The sequence below is a fragment of the Equus przewalskii genome, unplaced genomic scaffold, assembly GCF_037783145.1.
Source record: "Equus przewalskii isolate Varuska unplaced genomic scaffold, EquPr2 ChrUn-7, whole genome shotgun sequence".
NCBI classification, from domain to species: domain Eukaryota; kingdom Metazoa; phylum Chordata; class Mammalia; order Perissodactyla; family Equidae; genus Equus; species Equus przewalskii.
The window spans coordinates 756,077-775,373 of record NW_027228755.1 but is presented as its reverse complement, the minus strand read 5'-3'; the positions used below and the strand labels follow the sequence as shown (position 1 = coordinate 775,373).

General features: G+C 38.7%; 2 protein-coding genes across 6 annotated transcripts in view; one reads left to right on the top strand and one right to left on the bottom strand.

Annotated features, from left to right (window-relative positions):
* FCRL1 (Fc receptor like 1) overlaps positions 1 to 5,385 on the bottom strand; it is a 46,729-nt gene extending 41,344 nt beyond the window's left edge. For 2 of the 5 annotated variants that reach the window (XR_011536967.1, XM_008529356.2), the window contains exon 1: positions 5,248 to 5,381. Coding sequence is in view for 2 of the 5 variants with exons in the window: in XM_008529356.2 (XP_008527578.1) it covers positions 5,248 to 5,278 (31 nt within the window). In the remaining 3 variants the exon portion in view is untranslated. Of the gene's footprint in view, positions 1 to 5,086; positions 5,209 to 5,247 lie in introns of those variants that run through there. The other 3 variants (XM_070608481.1, XM_070608482.1, XM_070608483.1) reach the window with 3 other exon arrangements.
* LOC103541334 (T-cell surface glycoprotein CD1a-like) overlaps positions 1 to 19,297 on the top strand; it is a 546,159-nt gene that overhangs the window by 148,160 nt on the left and 378,702 nt on the right. The gene's annotated exons all lie outside the window — the stretch shown is intronic.

The following is a 19,297-nucleotide window of genomic DNA, read 5'->3' as shown; positions in this document are numbered from 1 at the left end:
AAATTGCAACGGTCATTCTGGGAAACCTCTGTTTCAGAGAAGAGAGGATTCAAAATCTCTCATAATGAAATGCAGTCTTCAATTAATATGCAAAAGCTTTTAAGAGCCAAAGTTATTTAACATGATATAAAATGATTGATGAATGAAAGCCTGTTTAATTTTGCTGGTTTGATTTAAAATAGAGACGTCCTCAAAGTTATCAGCATTGGCTGTGATGCAGACATACAGCCTGGGTTTACTGCTCAAATGAGCTCATGTCATGTCTGTTACAAAATTTATCAGCAAAACTAATAACTCAGTATAATAGCTAATTTTGTTTAATGTCTCATGAGATTTTTGTAGATGATCTAAATATAATTGCTAAAGACAGGTAAACTAAATAAATACAAAAGGATAAAAGTTTTTGGAAAAACTTTTCAATGATAATTATATGTATTATGATGTATGTACTTAAAACAACTGAGGATGATAGTTAACTGCTGTAATGTCACATGAAGTTTTAAAGAGTAATTTTTAAAACTGGGTAAGAGTTTTAAGTACAATAATTATGTTTTATAGTCTGTATACTTAAAAAATAGCTTCCAAAATCTTTTTATAAACTTAAACTTTATAGTTTTACTAAGTTAAGTTAAATAATAACAGTTTATTGGGTATCTAGGTCATTTCCACATAAGATACAATATTAAAGGTTAACTACTAAGCACATATTTGTCTGGCTTTGGTTTCTCATGTCAAAGAAACTATAAATGTGCTTAGGTTTATTGATAAACATGTTTTATGTATGCTGAGAAATTTTCTATGAGAAAACATATATTTCTAAAAGGTCTGTATACAAAGAAAGTAAAATATACGTTTTCAGTAAAAAGGTATAAAGAATAGAAATATTTTTGTTTCTTGAGTTGAGAAGGATAAATTTGTCCTAAAGTACTGGGACAAATTCTGAATGTAAACGAAGTAACCAAAGGTTTGTAAAAGTAAAGCCCTAAAGAGTTTTATGTCTGGTCAAGTTCGCTAAGATTAAAGTAAATCCAATGAAGTAAATAAATTTATAAGTCAAAAGTCGACTGGTACAAAATTAAAATTTGGTCTCCTCTTTCTTAAAAAGATAATTTTCCTAAACTTTTAATCTGCTCTTGATAAAAAAATTATTAAAAAAAGTTTTTTTTACTATTTTAACTCTGTTTCCCCTTGACTGTTTCTGTTATGACTTTGAATGGATACCTGAACACGGTTTCGCAGTGAACCTGGTTTCCTATCTGAACAAATGTTTTAAAGCTTTTAATATTTTTGACAAGCTTCCCCGCACACATAAATATTCAAGTCCTGAGTAAAAACTCTCTTTTGAACCGGAAGTAGAGGGAGGGTTTCTTTGGGGATTTTCAGAGGGCCCATGGGACTTCTTAGAGAAATTTGCTTTCTTCCTATAAGAAAAATGCTAAACTAAAAAGGCTTATTTTGTATGTTAAATTACATAAGAAGCATTGTCAATTAAGTAATGATAAACTTTTTAAAATGGTATTATGTAAATGAGTTTTATTGATATAAGTATTTTAAAAGTTATCTGATCTGATTGTCAGTCATAATTCTGGTTATTATCTCAAAATGTTGTATATCACAGAGATGGTCAAATACCTTTGTCAATTACCACTTCTGAATGTTTTGTTATTTACAGACAGCTGCTGTTTTACTTTGATGTTTTTGTAAATATGTTTCATCTTTAGGGAAATTCATAGAAAGGACTCTGGCGCTTACTCTAGAGTACAGGTTTTAATAAACGTTCAGATTGTAAAACTAAACAGGGTAGAAATTACAGAACTCCAACAGAAAAACTGATGACCTCACAAACTGCTGACAGAAGATTAAGATCAAGAACCAATTACATGGGACAGAATAAACTGATAGGGATGATTACAACTTTTATGGCTTTTTACTTAAGATATTGCTGATTTTTGATGTTTTGTTTTTTTCAGATTTAAGAAAGCCTTTTTCTCTATTCTCTTAAGGAACTATGACTTATAGCAATTTGTAAACAAAATTGAAACATTTATCTTTTTCTCCCTATCTGAACCCTCTAAAACGTAAAAACTCCTGATAAGTAAGTATTCTTATTCTCATGGCAATATGGTTGTTTGCATAAGTCCAATAAGAATCTGTTCTTCTTATAACAGGATACAATTGGAAACACTGGTTATAACACCAAGGCTTTGACTTGAACATCATATTTGAGAAAAACACACAAGCTCGGATATGACTAGGCAGCTTTTGAGGAATGAAGGTTGACATCCTGGAATAAAGCCACTTGGAAATATTGGCCTGGTACCTTGCTTATGGATTCAGTGACCTGGTAAGGTTGAGCAAAGAATCTTGCTCCCTCTGGCAGGCACAAGGAACCTCAATATTTTGGGGAACCTCACAAAGAGAGGAATTCACCCAAATCTGTAGGTACCAAAGGCAGAATCTGATGACAGGTCCTTCGCTTGGCTTTCCTTGAGAGGCTTTTAAAGTTCAACCTGAGATTCTTTATAAGGTCCCAGCAAAGCAGATTTAAAAGAGCCTATATAATCAATTACTATTCTTGCTGTACTTATGTAAATAATTATGAAAAATCTATTAAAACTAGACTTATTTTGCAAACCAGTTAGTCTTAATTTGGCTATGTCTAGTGAAATTGAGGGTGATTTTAGAGAGGAAGGTTATGTTTCCATAGAAAGTATAATATACGCTTATAGATATTGGATTTTAGTTCTTTTAATTGTCTGAAATTTTTGTTTTACATCTGTTAACTGGAATGGATCTTGAATTCTTCCAGTCTCCTGAAATATCTGGCTACAAACCTCCAAACTAACATTTTCAGGATTTTTTCCCAACATTTTCATCTGGAATCATTGAAAACTAAATCTCCTCTTTTTCTTGAAGCCTTGCAAACTGAAGCTGGAGGACCTAATACAAACTTAAGAGAGATTCATGTCTACTGCTGTGTAAGCCACTCAAAAAGCTACCTGAGTGCCTGATGACACCATGAAAAACATTTCAAACTGCAACAGATGCTTCAACCCTGACTTCTAGGAATCTTGATTGACTGCCCCCTGGGCTCAGAAACTGGTTTATGATTTTCTCCAACCATTAACCTTGTTTTTCTCTTTATTTTTCTCTAGAAAAATTTCTTATTAAATATCTGGCTACTTACGTCACACAGGCCTAACTTCAGGAGCCCACCAGCATCACTGCCTTATTAAAAGACTGGTTCAGTAAGATGAAACAACCTACGCCCCATTTCAACAGGAAGTAGCTGGATCAGTCACCACCCCAAATCCCTCAAGATTGAGGGATGGACATAAAATAAGGGGGAGTTGATACAAACTCTGATATCAGTTTCCCCACATTAAACCCAGCAAATATGAGGTTAGAACCAAAGCACTCTTTCTCTGCTTACTCTTTGGCTTCCTGGCTCCAGAATCCACTATCCTCCATGGAGATAGATACCACCAAGGACAAGCACCTGCATCCACTATCTCCTCCCTACCAAGGAGATACAGGCTGGTGGGAAAGCTGCTGACCAGCAAGGTCCCAGGCTCCCTCCTCTCTGCAAGGAGTCTTAAGGCCAAAGACAGGCTGATGGGAAAACTCTGGCCAGCAAGGCCATATACTACCCCTACCCTACCTAAAACCCCAAATAAAAACCCTTCCTTTTAGCTGTTCAGGGAGTTTGGGATTTCAGCGTTAGCTGCCCTCTCTCCTTGCTCAGCACTGTGCAATAATAAAGTTCCTACTTTCTTCCACTACACCCAGTGTCAGAGATTGGCTTGCTGTGCAACAAGTGAGCAAACTCACTTCAGGTTCGATGTCAACATAACCCTAAATCTTTGTCAAAATCATAGATGGTGTATCAAAAAAGTGAATGCTACTATCATTTAAGGTAAAATGAATTTTAAAAAGAAAGGATGGGACGAGGTGAAGTAAAGATAGCAACTCGCTGAAAACTTTATGAAAGGAGACAGAGAAATGGTGCAGTAAATACAGAGACCATCAGGTCGCATTGCTATTACTTTAAGATAAAAGATACTGTAGAATGTTTGTATATTTAGGGAATGGGGAATGGAGAAATCTTTTGGTGATGGAGCAAAGTTTTTGAGAAAGCAAGAGAGTCTGAGACCCAATGTACACGTGTAGAATTCTGTCTTTGATAGGATGAGAGAAAATATATTCATGGTAGGGGGAGAAAAGGCAGGGCATGAGGATGTAAACGTAGGTGGGTTGGTAGACATGACAATAGAAAGATGCGGAAATTTTCTTCTGATCACTTTTATTTTCTCAGTGAAATATGAAGCAAGATTATAAATTGAGAGTAAGAAGGGAGAAGTTTGGAAAAAAAAGAAGGTATGAAATAGTAATCATCAAGAATGGGAGAGCATTGACTATGAAAATGTAGGAGGATTCCCTGGTACTGCTGATGGTCATCTGAGATTTGCGGTCTTACATGTTACCAGAGATAAGTCAACAGGATTGGGCTTTTTGTTTAAAGTCACGTTCAGCTGCTTAGACACAGGTATGAAGCATGCAGAAGAGTGTGTTAATCAGGAAAGTGCTATGGAGGAAGAGAAACGACGGTCTATCCAAGGGAGTATTGTGATGGACTACAGAATCTAAGCTGAGTACTGTGAGAAGTGAGGACATGGAGTGTAGTAACTGACAATGGAAAAGTAATCCTGGGGACTCGAAGACATGTTGGAAATGGAGAGTTAGAGAAAGTAAGCTGAAAATACAATACAGTTGTGGGGGCGAGGGCAGGGTGGGGATGCTGAAAACAAAGATTTTGAAAGTCGGGCAGTTGTTAGTGTTGATAAATTCTAGGGTTAGATGGTAGGAATGGGGAGGTCCAGGAGGGATAAAGGGAAATAATATTGATAGTAGGAAGGACAAGGAACTAAGAGGGCAATTTGTTGTATGATTTATCTCTGTGGCTATTGAAAACGCCAAGAATAAAGACAGAATTAATATTGGAAAGAAAGACAGACAGTGAACACTTCCTATGAGATAAAAACTGAAATGATAGTTTTCTTCAAAAATCTGTCTTTCCAATATTTACCACTTTCTTGCTGACTCTGAGCTCTCAGTTGGAAGTAGACATCTCAGCATCCCTGAGCATCACCAGGCAGAAACTTAGTCCCGAGAAGTCTCACAGCTCTTCAGTAGGCAGAGCCCCCAGAGTTTGAAATCCCATACCCTGCTCTGAGCTGTCCTACTCACCACAGATCAACAGCAAGAGCCTCAGCAGCATGAGGACCAGGTCAGGGCTGCAACTGGAGATGTTCTCTCATCAAAAGAACAATTCACCTCATAGTCAAGAAATGATGGTTTGTCAGATGTTGGCGGAAGTCAGGATCGGAAGTCACTCTGCAGCACAAGTTTCCAGAAATAGAAAAAGGAACAAGAGTCTTCAGATGGCCAATCTCTATTTCCTCTCCTGTGAAGGCTGACAAATGAAAAGTGCTCCATTTTACAGATTGGTTCAATTTCCACAACTTCAAGATAATACATCAGGTCCTTCTTCAAGAACTCAGGTATCTCAAAGGAAGTTTCTCAAAGGCAGATTTTGACTTTGATGAGAGTGTCACCAGGCTATAGTCCCACTGAAATTCAAATGGCATGCGTTTCATATTTGATAAGGATATCTCCTGGACTATATCTAATCAGCACATCCTTTTGTTTCTCAGCAGCCTCTATTGTAGTCACACTATGCAAACATGTTATTAAGCCAGGGACTGACAGGCTGTCACCCATGTTATGTGTAGTGTCTGACAGTTGTTGCACATGACAATTTTTACAGAGTCAAGCTATTAGTGAGTTGAAGTTTCACAGTTCACCAATAAGTGAGCATGAAACGGCTGAAAAACAAAATCACAGGAAATCACAATCTGCAAGATATTTGAAAATGAAAACAGGAAACAGGTATATGCAAATTAGCTTCTGGGCGTTTGGGGAGAGTTCACCATTATTACTAACTCTGGCATTTGTGATATTGCTTCTGCCTTCCCCCAAAATCAGGATATCTATAATTTCTCCCATTGCTTCCTTTAGCACATTGGGACTATCAGTTCCTGGCACTTGAAGTCTGTATGTAATTCAGATTATGGATTAGAGGAGAATAAGTCATCTTAATTTTCAATATTTCTTGAATCTTTGAGTATCTAAGATTAAAAAGAAACAGACAACGTGTGGAAGCTAAGCTTTAAGAGACACAGGAAGATGCTATTCAGTAATGATATCCAAGTCCAGATATCAGGTCCAAAGAGGAAGATTGAAAAAAGAAACAAGTGGTAAGTGATGTGCAAAACTGGAGGGAAGAGGGAGCAGTGTCAGGAACCATGCAGAAAATTCAATGAGAAATGTGGAGCCTCTACATCCAGGGTGTATAGCTATGTTTTTGCGTATACTATGCAATGTGTACAGCTATGTTTGTGCTATTTCACACCTCTTTCCTGTATGTATGCATGTGCCTGCACAATTTCTTCAGATCAAAATATCTCTCCCCTCCTTCCCTATGGGTTTAAAGGCTGTGCATCATTTGTTAAGCTCTCACATTTTTATTTTCATAACATAATAATTAATACATACATGCTAAGAAATGTAACATGCATACAAATTATGAAATGCTGTGATGAAATAAAAAACCAGGAACCCACCTACCAAGGTTCTAATGAGGTAAATGGGGATAAGTTCTGATTCAGGAGGCGGTGAGTGAAAGGGTACACTACTGGAGAGGAGAGAGATGTGAAAAGAATTTGTGACTGGGGTCCAAACTCAGGTTAAGAATTTTCACGAGACAATGGATCTGGAGCTTCTATTGGGAAATCAGCACCTTTTGCTCCATGGAGTAGTGGTGAAGGTACAAAGGTGATCCAAACTCAGATGCAAGTGTTTGGAGAAAGAAGTAGCACACCACAATGCAGAGGAAAAAGATCTACAATGCTCCCTGGCCATATCTAACAAGATGAGACTTGCCTTCTGTAGGGAAAGCTGAGATGGTTAACTTTATGCATCAATTTGCCTGGGCCACAGTGCCCAGGTATGTGGTCAAAGGAGGAATCTTTACTCCAATATACTAGGGATGAAGAAAATGTAGCCCATAGAACAGAAGAAACTTGTTTCGAGTCACTGTAATAGATTGGATTACTGCTTCCCACTATCGGCTCCCTTCTTAGAATTATACGTGCTTTCTCATTATCAGATGACTTGCTCAAGCATCGTTTGGGAAAAGTGGATGTTCCTGATTCACTGGCTTTTAGCTTTGTTATGTGAGATGCTTTGGCAAATGAGAGCAAAGAGTACAAGGCATTTGCTGCATCAGTAGACTCCTCATTGCAGTTGCATGGTTTAGCTTGGCTGCTCTTTCAACTCACTTCCCAGAATGAGAAGACAGAGGAAATTTGAACCCAGCCCAGCCTAGAGCCAAGCCCAGCTGAGCCCAGCAAAACCTCAACTGACCTGCAGCCCTCAATTAACCTGGGTAAGAAATAAAAGTTTACATTGTAAGACATCGGATATTAATGTGGTTTGTTACCACAGCAAAAGCTAACACAGTTACACAACAGATTTGTGGCTGGGTACTAACATGCATTATCGCTTTGATTTCACCTTCAAATTAACGTTATTCATTTACTTATTCGATCTCTGCTATGGGCTGTTAGGGATACACATCCTCTACTACTCACGTTTCCATAAAAGGGAGAGATTTTCTCTCCATAACTGAGGAAGAAAATTATCAGAGATGTGACTTATTTGACTGATAAATTTAGGAGAAGCAACTGAGCACGCTTGGCTTGGTGCTACCTGGGTTCTCTCTTTGAGCTGCCAGGCCTCAGCCTGCTCTAATCTTCCATCATCCATACAAAAGGTGTCTATCCCTGCTTCAGAGGCTGGTGGTTGTCCAGATGCCTGTGACCAGGATGGTAAATACGCCTAGCGTAGCAGTGAGTTAGAACCCACTTAGGTCACACAGCTAAGACACTTCCTTCAGAGTGATTTTTATTGATGAGAAGGCTGAAATTTGAGCCCTTCCGCATGACTCCTGTTGCTGTCAATTTTTTCTGAACTTGGATAAGTCAGAAAGGAGTGTTACTTGTTGGTCTCCGAAAATGGCAATATGTACCATGCACTGTACTGCATGTTGAGTATACAGAGATGAAAAACACATGTCCCTTAAGTGCCAAGAATTCACAGAACAGTAGAGAGGAAAGCTATGTAAGCAAACAAAATACAGGGAGATGTGATGAGCATGATGACTGAAATAATCAAAGTATGGAAGTAACATAGAGGAGAATCTAAATGAACTTATAGCAGGAAAGGGAAGGGGGATGGGAATTGAGCAAGGCTTTCCAGAAATGTGACGTCTGAACTGACTTTCCAAGGATGAATAGGAGTTCAGCTAGCTGTCTAGGTAGGGAAGAACATTCTAAACAGAGCAAAGAGAGTGTGCGAAACCATAAAAGTCATGAAATAGTGAGGCATTTTGTGGAGGTATTTGCAGTTTGATGTTGGAACAAAATATGAGGAAGTACTGACACAGAATGAGACCGAAGAGACACAGATAAAGGATAAATGATGAAAGACTTTATATGCTCTACTGAGAATTTGGGAATGTATGCTTCAGAGAGTGAATTGGGCCAAGTTAGGGCTATGATGGGCTGGAGAAAGCCTTCCCCATCTAGGAGAGCAGTTGCTACTCTGCTTCAGTTGGTCACTGCCATGAGGTTAAAAGGACATGTTGCCAGATCATCTGATTGCTCAAGGAAACCATAATTTCAGAATTTTATGTAAAATCTACTGATTTTTAAATGTTTGAGACTAACTTCTAAAATTATTTAAAAACAAGGCAATTCTGTCGAGCACCACAGCTTTGTGACTTTTACTCTAGGTGATGCGGGTGACGGTCAAGGCAAAGACACAACTAAACATATAGAAGGTAAATTGGTGAGGGGATGACCTGGGCATGAAGATCTGAAGCAGGAATTGGAATGGAAAGGAGTGGACTTAACTGGGGAAATATTTGGGAGGACTTGGTGACTGGCTGGATGTGCAAGAGGGGTGAGACGATTTTTTTTCTGGCTCAAGATGGAATGATAAAGCCACTAACTAAGATAGTAATGGAGAGGGAAGAGAAAGTTCAGGAAATAAAGAGATTATGAGTTTGAACATTTTGAGACATAAAATTTACTCATTTTATAGATGAGGAATCTTAAACTGAGAGACGTTAAGAAATTTTCAAAATTTACTTGTGATAAGAACTAAGGTTGCTATGACTCCAAGGACTTCATCTTACCCCCAGACACGTGCTGTCCAATACAATAGCCACTAACACACGTGGCTTTTGTGCACTTGAAACATAGTTTGTCCAAATTGAGATGTGCTGTAAGTATAAATTACAGAATTTGAAAACTTAATAAGAAAAAAAGAGTGTAAAGTACCTCATTAATAATTTTTTGTATTGATTACATGTTAAACAATAATATTTTAGATATATTGAGTTAAATAAAATATATCATTAAAGTTAATTCTGGGGCCAGCCCTGTGGCTGAGTGGTTAAGTTTGCCCATGCCACGTTAGTGGCTCAGGGTTTCACTGGTTTGGATCCTGGGCATGGACCTAGCACCACTCATCAGGCCATGCTGAGGCAGTGTCCTACATAGCAGAGCCAGAAGGACCTAAAACTAGAATATACAACTATGTACTGGGGGGCTTCAGGGAGAAGAAGGGGAGAAAAAAGGAAGATTGGCACCTGATGTTAGCTCAGGTGCCAATCTTTTTTAAAAAAATTAGCAGAGACATTATCTCTACTTACAAAAAAGAAAATTAATTCTGCCTGTTTCTTTTTTACTTTTTTTTAATGTGGCTACTAGAAAAATTTAAATTATATATGTGGCTCATATTACATATCTATTGGACAGAGCTTCCCTGGACCCATGACTAGCAACAAGAAGATGCATTCTAACTCTGCCTACAGCCAGTCTATAGAGAATGTCTGGACTTGAGCCATTAGGCATACCTTTCCCATTATTGTGTGTCAAACCTCCATAAAATGTGATGCCTTCATCTCAGAGTAGAAGAAAAGACACACTAGGAGGGGAAAGCATGGGTTAAGGGAAGAGTAAAACTGAATTATCTAGTTTCCCAAGCATCTCTGAGGAGCATGCTGGGCCTGGGGTCCTACATCAGGAGCAAATCATGAGATGAGAACATTCTCACAACTTTAGAGCATCTTCATGAATTCGAATTGATTTGTGGTCCAATCCTATTGATACTCAAGTCTAGATCATCCTCCCGTCAGAATAGATTACTGAGTAGTCCTGATGAAGAAATACTGAGGTAAAGACCTAAGGAAGGGATAAAGGATCATGGAGAGAAAGCAGCCAAGGAATCAGACTCACCTTATCCACCTTTTGGATCCTTTGGATGTTTTCCCTGGAGGGGAAAGAAAGTTTCAAACTGTGGGCAAAAATGTCCTCCTTTCTATATATCTCCAAATTTTAAAATGCAATTCTCAAGTATTAACCATCCCTCAATGCTAAAATGAACATGAAATTCATTATCCAAACTAGGATAATTTTGAGAGTGAGAGTTCTTATTAAAAATTATTAACAGAAGTTAACTGATCCTCAACAGACATCAACCAATACTGTCTCAGGCAAACTGGGACCAATTCTCTTTAAGACTTCACCAAATCAAAAAGCTTTCCTCCTAAACTAATGTTTTCAAAGACTTTTCCTCCTTCTCATCAGATAACCAGGGATTACCTCTAATGTTTTCCTTCCTGTTTTTCTGAACTTGACAGGGCTCATCTCCTGTGTCCCTGGGATAACCACCTGTGGATAAGTCTTGTCACTACTAGAGACAAGATTTATCAGATCCCAATTCAAGCAGCAGCTTCTCAAAGAGACAGAGTCCAGCAGAAAGGCCACTTAGAGACTGCAGTTTCCCTTTCTCTTTCTCTGGAGGGTTAACAAGGCAGAGTCTCTTTCCAGGCTGTCACTGCACATCATCTACAATGAGAGCCTAGAATATGAGCATCCACCAACACAGCAAGGATGATGGTATCACTTGGGTCTGCTGAGCCAGTCAAGAATAGGTACAACTTCAGATATTGCCTATAACAAGGCTGAAAGAGCAGCCTGGATGGGAAATAGTTGGAGTAATATTAGCTTCTGACTGTTTAAGAGATGTCAAGACTTGACCATGGACTAAAGACTAATATTCTGGGATGTACAGCACCTGCACAGTTGACACCAGCTCTGAAATGCACAGCAGATACAAATCAGAGTCAAAACTATTTTCCAGTATTCACTTTGCTCTTCCAGCCTCTGTTAGATGCTCCAGGCTTGAAAATAAACCATAGCTTCAGCAAACGAATTCACTAAGAGAGAAGATAATTTCTCACAGGGGCTTATATGAAAGACTTTTCTTCCAAACTATCTGTTAGATATTTATCCTCCCAGACACAATATTGAGTCACTTATATACTGGAAGTGTCTTGGCCTCAGACTACATGGGACAGAAATAAATGTTCCTTAGTCCACAGCTCATGGTTCATTACTACAAGCCCTCCTCCTTCCCTGGCCTAGCCTCGATTCCTGCCCGAAAAAGACTCGTCGGCATTAACTTCACACATTGGCTGCAGCTCTATTGGGGTGGTTAATTTCATTGAGTGGGCTCTTGAGAGCCTGGGCTACAAAGTTCCCTGTGAAATAGAAAATCCCTGGATATTTTCCGGGACAGTGAATGACACAAGGACAGAGCTAAGCCTGAGAGATAGAGTGGAGGGTGGAAAATCCATGATTTGTGGGTGATGCTCTCCTAAGCCTATGCAAGGGTAATTTCACAGAAAACATTAAGGGGGAGAAAAATGACCAAGGTAGACCTCAACCTAAGGTATTTGGCTACACAGCAAAAGACAGGCCCAGAGGACAATAATCACTTAGTTGCAATGTCCCATAGGTAGAGTAGCTAAAAGTGTCATCATTACAGCCAGTTCATTATGATAACTTTATTACCCCTTCCTCAAGTTCCATTCACTTCTCAAATCATTCACATTTGGCTTCTGCCTCAACCATTCCACTGAATAACTCAAATTAACCTTCTTTGGAAGAAGGGAGTAGAGGAGAAGTAAATGGAAGAGAGAGGGTGATAAATTCCACAAAACAAAGGAAGTAAGTGACTCTGACTTCTCTGTGAGGCAGCAACTTGAGTCCCATGCCCTTTCAATGCCCTAGAAAGACAGCAGAAGCTCGAAGGGGAGTATTTCTATTTTGCACTTATGGAGAGTGGACCCCATGGTGTAGAATCCAGTACTGAATTCTCAGTCATCTTATTTGACCTGTCAACACAGTTAATGCATATTTACTTCTTGAAATATTTTCTTCAATAGGGTTCCAAGATACCACAATCTCACGTTTACTCCTACTTCACTGTCTCCTACGTATGTGGTGGATAGGACTTATGCACACTGACAGCTTCCAACCTCAAGAGCACATATTTCTTCACTTCTATACTTGTGGCTTTTGCTGGTTCTCATGAGTTTACTCAAACCTATATACAGGAGTTAAGAACAACAGGAGCATTCTCAATCTAATAGGATATAGGAGTTGGTAGATAAATACCCCAGCTTCCCCATTCCTTGGGGAGATGATTTTGAAGTGGTTTCCACATAGTTCCTCAGAAGACCCCCAATGGGAGGGAGACCTAGTTGCCCATAACAGTAACCAGCTCGTTAGTACTCACTTTAATGAATTTTCTCCCTTTCCTACTCACTTTTTTCAGTCCCTCACCAGTGTTTCCTAGGATTACCACCCAAAGGAAAAACTGCACATAAATCCTTGTTTCAAGGTAATCTAAGCTATATGTTGCGGTGTCCTGATTCTCAGTCCTTGGATCTCAGCTCTTTTTCAGTCCCCACTCATTATCTGGACTAAAGTCCTCCAGTCTCATGTATTTAAATACCTTATATGTGCAGTGATTTTCCAGGTTATGTCTCCAAGCCCAGACTTCTCTCCTGAACTTTTCTAAACATCTCCACGTGGAAATCTAAAAGGCATCTTAGACTCAAAACATCCAAAACAAAGCTCCTGATTGCTTCTCTCTCCCAAAACCTGTTCCTCTGGAAGACTTCCTCCAGCTCAGTAAATCTGGTTTGTTTCAGGAAAGAATTGAAGGCCCATGTGGCTAGAATGTGCTGTTAGATGAAAAGAGTAGCATGAGATGAGATTGGAAGTTTAAATGGGGGCCAGATCATGCATAGCCTTTCAGGACAAAAAAGTGTGCATTTAAATTATGTGAAATGGGAAGCTCTCAAAGGGCTTTAAGCAGGGTTGTAAGCTGATATAAATTACATTTTGTAAGAGAAATGAGCCGTTAAGAATGATTAAAAGTTCACCAGGTAGAAAAGTTGAAAAAGAGCCTTTCCAACATAAGAAGCAGAAAGTATGATTGGCGGTCAGAGTTGCCTATCTTCTGTAAACCACCTTTATTGATCTTTAATTGATCTGGGGGATTTTTAAGATATTTTTTCAGCTTTATTGAGATATAATTGACATATAACATTGTGTAAGTTAGAGGTGTACAATGTAATAACTTGATACATGTATATATTGTGAAATGATTACCACAATAAGGTTAATTAACATATCCATCACTTCACTTAGTTACCATTTTTTTAATGTGGTAAGAACTTTTAAAATCTACTCTCTTAGCAACTTTCAAGTATACAATACAGTATTGTTAACTACAGTCATCATGCTGTACATTATATCCCCAGAACGTATTGATCTTCTACCTGGAAGTTTGTACCCTTTAACAACCTTTATCCATTCTCGTTGCTTTGCACCTCTGGAAACCACCAATCTAGTCTCTGCTTCTATGAATTCATCTTTTTTAGGTTTCACATATAAGTGAGATCATGCAATATTTGTCTTTTTCTTCTGACTTATTTCTCTTGGCATAACACCCTGAAGGTCCATCCATGTTGTTGCAAATGTAGGATTTCTTTTTTTATAGCTAAGTAATATTCTGTTGTGTGTATCTATGTTTATATATATATTACATTTTTTAAATATTCATCTATCAATGGACAGTTAGGTTGTTTCCATGTCTTAGGTATTGTAAATAATGCTGCAATAAACATGAGGATGCTGATATCTCATTAAGATAGTGATTTCAGTTCCTTTGGATATATACCTAGAAGAAGAATTGCTGGATCATATGGTAGCTCTATTTTTATATTTCTTGAGGAACCTCCACACTGTTTTCCATAGTAGCTCTACCAATTTATTGTCCAGCTATCAGTGTACAAGAGCTCCTTTTTCTCCACATCCTCACCAGCACTTTTTATCTCTTGTATTTTTTATAATTGCCATTCAGCAAGTGTGAGGTGATATCTCATTGTGGTTTTGATTTGCATTTCCATGATGATTAGTGATGTCGAGCATCTTTTCATGAGTCTGTTGGTCATTTGAATGTGTTCCTTGGAAAAATATCTATTTGGGTACTTTGCCCATTTTTTAATTGGACTATTGTGGTGTTTGCTTTGAGTTGAATAAATTATTTATATATTTTGTATATTAACCCCTTAACAGTTGTATGGTTTGCAAATATTTTCTTCCTTTCCATAGGTTGTCTTTTCATTTTGTTGATTGTTTCTTTTGCTGTGCAGAAGATTTTAGCTTTTTGTACTCCTATTTGTTTATTTTTGCTTTTGTTGCTTGTGCTTTTGGTATCACATCCAAAAGTTTATTACCAAAACAAATGTCAAGGAGATTTTTCCCTATGTTTTCTTCTAGGAGTTTTGTGGTTTCAGATCTTAAGTTCAAGTCTTTCATTCATTTTGAGTTGATTTTTGCGTGTAGTGTAAGATAGAGGTCCAATTTCATTATTTCGTATGTGAATATCTAGTTTTCTAACACCATTTATTGAAAAGACTATCCTTTCCCCATTGAGTGTTCTTGGCTACCTTGTCAAATATTAGTTGATTGTACGTGCATGAATTTATTTCTGAGTTCTTGATTGTATTCCATTGGTCTGTGTGTCTTTTCATGCCAGTACTATACTGTTTTGATTACAATAGCTTAGTAATATAGCTTGAAATCAGTAAATGTGATGCCTCCAGCTTTGTTCTTCTTTCTCAAGATTTTCTTTTCATGTAGTGTTGTTATCTCCCTTTAGTATATTGGTAATACTGGCCTCATAAAATGAGTTTGGAAGTGTTCCCTCTTTCTGTATTTTGGAAGAGTTTGAGAAGGTTTGGAGTTAATTCTTAAATGGTAGAATTCACCAGTGAAACCATCTGGTCTTGAGGGGTTTTTTGTCAGGAAGTTTTTGTCTATTGACTTCAATCTCCTAGCTCATTACTGATCTATTTAGATTTTCTATTTCTTCATGATTCAGTCTTGGTGTATTGTATGTTTTAAGGAATTTACCCATTTTTTCCAGGTTGTCCAATTTGTCAAAATAGAATTGTTCATAACAGTCTCTTATGATCTTTTGTATTTATGTGTATCAGCTGTATTGTCCTTTCTTTCAGTTATAATTTTATTTATTTGAATCCCTTCTCTTTTTTTCCTGCTGAGTCTACCTAAAGGTTTGCCAATTTTGTTTATCTTTTCAAAAAACCAACTTTTAGTTTTCTTAATCATTTCTATGATCTTCTTATTTCCTATTTTATTTATTTTTGTTCTACTCTTTATTGTTTCTTTCCTTCTGCTAAGTTTGGGCTTAGTTTGCTCTCTTTTTTCTTTTTGCTCCTCGGACTAGATAATTTCAGATTGCCTATCTTTGAGGTCACTGATTCTTTCTTCTACTTGGTCAAGTCTACTGTTGAAGCTCTCTATTGAATTGTCAAATTTAGTCATTGTATTTTTCAGCTCTAGAACTTTTTTTATGGTTTCTATTTCTTTGTTGAAGTTCTTATTTTATTCATGAGTTGTTTTCTTAATTTCATTTAGTTGGCTATCTGTGTACTTTTATAGTTTAGTGAACTTCCTTAAGAGAATTGTTCTGAGTCTTTGTCAGACAGTTCATAGATCTCCATTTCTTTAGAGTCAGTTATTAGAGCTTTATTAGGTTCCTTTGGCGGTGTCATGTTTATCTGATTCTTGTGACCTTTTTATTCTCGCATTGGTATCTGCATATTTGAGTAAGTAGTCCCCTTTCCCAGTCTTTACAGGTTCACTTTGGCAGGAAAAGACATTTACCAGACAGCTAAGATACTGGATGGGTCAGCTGCTGGCAGGTGGGGCTTGCTATTAGGGTCTCTAGTTGGCAAGGCCACTGCCTGTGTTCTGACGTCAGGGAGGTGCTAGTGGCTGGGCCTGCAGTTGGGTGGGTCTGCTGGTTGGGCTCTGCTTTCAAGTAGGGTTACTGAGTGGGCTGTCTCGTCAAAAAGAGCTTCTGGTTGTGCTCTACAATCAGGTAGGGCTGCTAGCTGGCCTCTACAATCACCTCTGATTAGGCAAGGTGAAATGCTGTATTCTCTGGCAGGGAAGTGTCATTGGTTGGACTCCACGATTAAGCAGGACCACGGACTGGGGTTTGTAATCAGGTAGGCCACTAGCTATGTTCTGCTGTTGGCCAAGGTCACTGGCCAAGCTTTATGGCCATACAGGGCCTCGAGTTGTATCCTGCAGTTGAGTGAGGCTGGAGATTTTTCTCTGAAGATGGCAGGGATCACTGTCTGGGTCCCTGGTCTGGTGGGGCTGCAGGCTATGTTCTGTGATTTAGTGGGGTTACTGGCTGTGCTCTGAGGCTGCCAAGGGTCATTACTCAGGCTCCCTGGCTATGCAGGGCTAGAGTCTATGCTCAACATCCGGGCAGAGCTGTTGGCTTGGCTCTCTACTCAAAGGTGGCTGTTGGATGGCTCTGTAGCTGCCTGGGTTTTCCTGGTTGGGTGGGACAGGAGGGTATCCTGGGCAGTTCAGTGGGGCTGCAAATTTTCCTCACTGCCAGGGCAGGGCTGGAGCGGTAAAACAGGCTCCACAGCTCATACGGCCCATTGTCTGGGACCCCAAATCAGGCATAACTGCCAACCAAGCTTCTCGGTCAGACAGGGCTGTCTCGGCTCTGCAGAAGGGCAGAGACACTGGCTGAGGTCACCACTTGGCAGCCACTGCCAACAGGAGTGCAGTCCACCAATATCTGAGCACTGGTTTCTATAAGCCCACCCCCTTCCCAGTCTCTATCTGATCTCCAGTGGTCAAAGCGACAGATTCCCTCAGTGATTCCCATGAGAAAAAATTTGAGTGGCCCCCTGGGAAGCATCTTGCAATGCTGGGTAGCTGGTTGCCCACACTGGGCTCTCTTTTCCTACTGAAGAAACAATAGGGCCAGTGGGGGCCCTCTTAACGTGGCACTGTGTCAGCCTGGGGACGGGGCAATGAAGTGGAAGTGAAAATACTCCTCTTACCCTTCTATGCAGTCCTTCTCAGTCTCTGAGGCCCAGGGGGTTTTTTTCAGCTTCATCCCCAGGCTCTGGGATTTTCACAATGATGTCTTGTCTGTGGATAATTGATAGTTGGTCTTCTTGTGAGTGAGACTGAAGTCTGGAATGACCTATGTCACCACCTTAATAAAGTCACTTCAATGCATCTCTGTTTTAATAAAGAGGGGATGAGCTATAAATGTCACCTATGTAAATGGGTTGATTGATCATCTATCCAACAAGGATCGCAAGGGTAATATATTGTTGCAGTACCTCTGCTATAGGACCTGGTCCTTATCCTTTCAGATCCGTAAACTTGATTTTATGCAGTGGGAATTATTCATTACTAATAAACGGGCTTATCTAACTACCCTTACACACTATTGGTAAATTATCACTTTATTAATTTAAAATGAGAAAATTTGTTAGGGTTATCTTGGTTAGAAGTCTAAAAACCAATGATATAATTCAATCAAAAAATATATATATATTATAAACAGATAGCAGTTTGTCATAGAACCTAAGACCAGGAATGCAGCTGGACTCCAGGAGAAGACAAGAACCAGAAATTGAAAATGCTGTTGGGTTCTTTCTCTGTCTCTCATCTATGTTCCTCTCTGTGCATCTGTTTCATTCATTTCATGTATCTCTGTGGAAAGGATTCCTCTTGTTCTCTGATCTGCATGGTATATGAAAAACGATCATACACAGCTCCTCAGTTAACTTGTTACAAGTAGTTACTTGGAGAAACTAATCCTTTTTCTATCACAGTTCCCATCTCCTGCGAAAGGCTGATTGACTTAGCTTGGGACAGATGCCCACTCATGGGACTAATCAACTGTGGTCAGCAGGGTAGGATTTGTTGTTGAAAAATACACCTTAGTACTTACCCAAAGGGGTTGAAAACTTACATCCACACAAAAATCTGCACACGGATGTTTATTTCAGCTTTATTCATGATTGTCAAAACTTGGAAGCAACAAAGACGTCCTTCAGTGGTGAATGGATAAATAAACTGTGGCACATCTAGACAGTAGAATATCATTCAGCACTAAGAAGAAATGAGCTATCAAGCCATGAAAAGACATGGAGGACACTTAAATGCATATTACTAAATGAAAGAAGCCAACTTGAGAAGGCTATATACTGTATGATTCCAATCATATGACTTTCTGGAAAAGGTAAAACTATGGAGACAATAAAAAGATTAGTGGTTAGGAGGGGTTGAGGGGAGGGAGGGATAAATAAGCAGAACACAGAGGATTTTTACGGTAGTGAAAGTACTCTGTATAATACTATAAGGGTAGCTACATGTCTATAAATTTGCCCAAATCCATAGAACAACACCAAGAGTAAACTCTAATGTAAACCATGGAATTTGAGGGATAATGATATTTCAATGTAGGTTCCTCGATTGTAGCAAATGTACTACTCTTGTGAGTGATGTTGGTAATGGGGAGGCTATGCCTGTATGGGGGCAAGAGGTACATGGGAAGTCTCTGTACCTTCCTCTCAATTTTGCTGTGAACCTAAAACAGCTCTCAAAAAAATATAAAGTCTTAAAATACACACACACAAAATGTCTCCAAGGAACCCTCCATGGACATCTCGGGTATAGTTTTTAGGGGAAAAAAAGGCCTCAGAAGACTGTAAAAAATCAATATTAAAATAAAATATAATAATTTATAGTAAAAATAAAAATGAGTAGGCCAGGTCTCACATTTCATGATTAGCATGGAATATTAGATATTTAGAGGCTATTGAGGAAGTCAAAGGATCATCAGAAAGTTTTTTGGTGAGCTTTGAAGCAAAGCAATTGATTTTTTAAAAAACATTTTA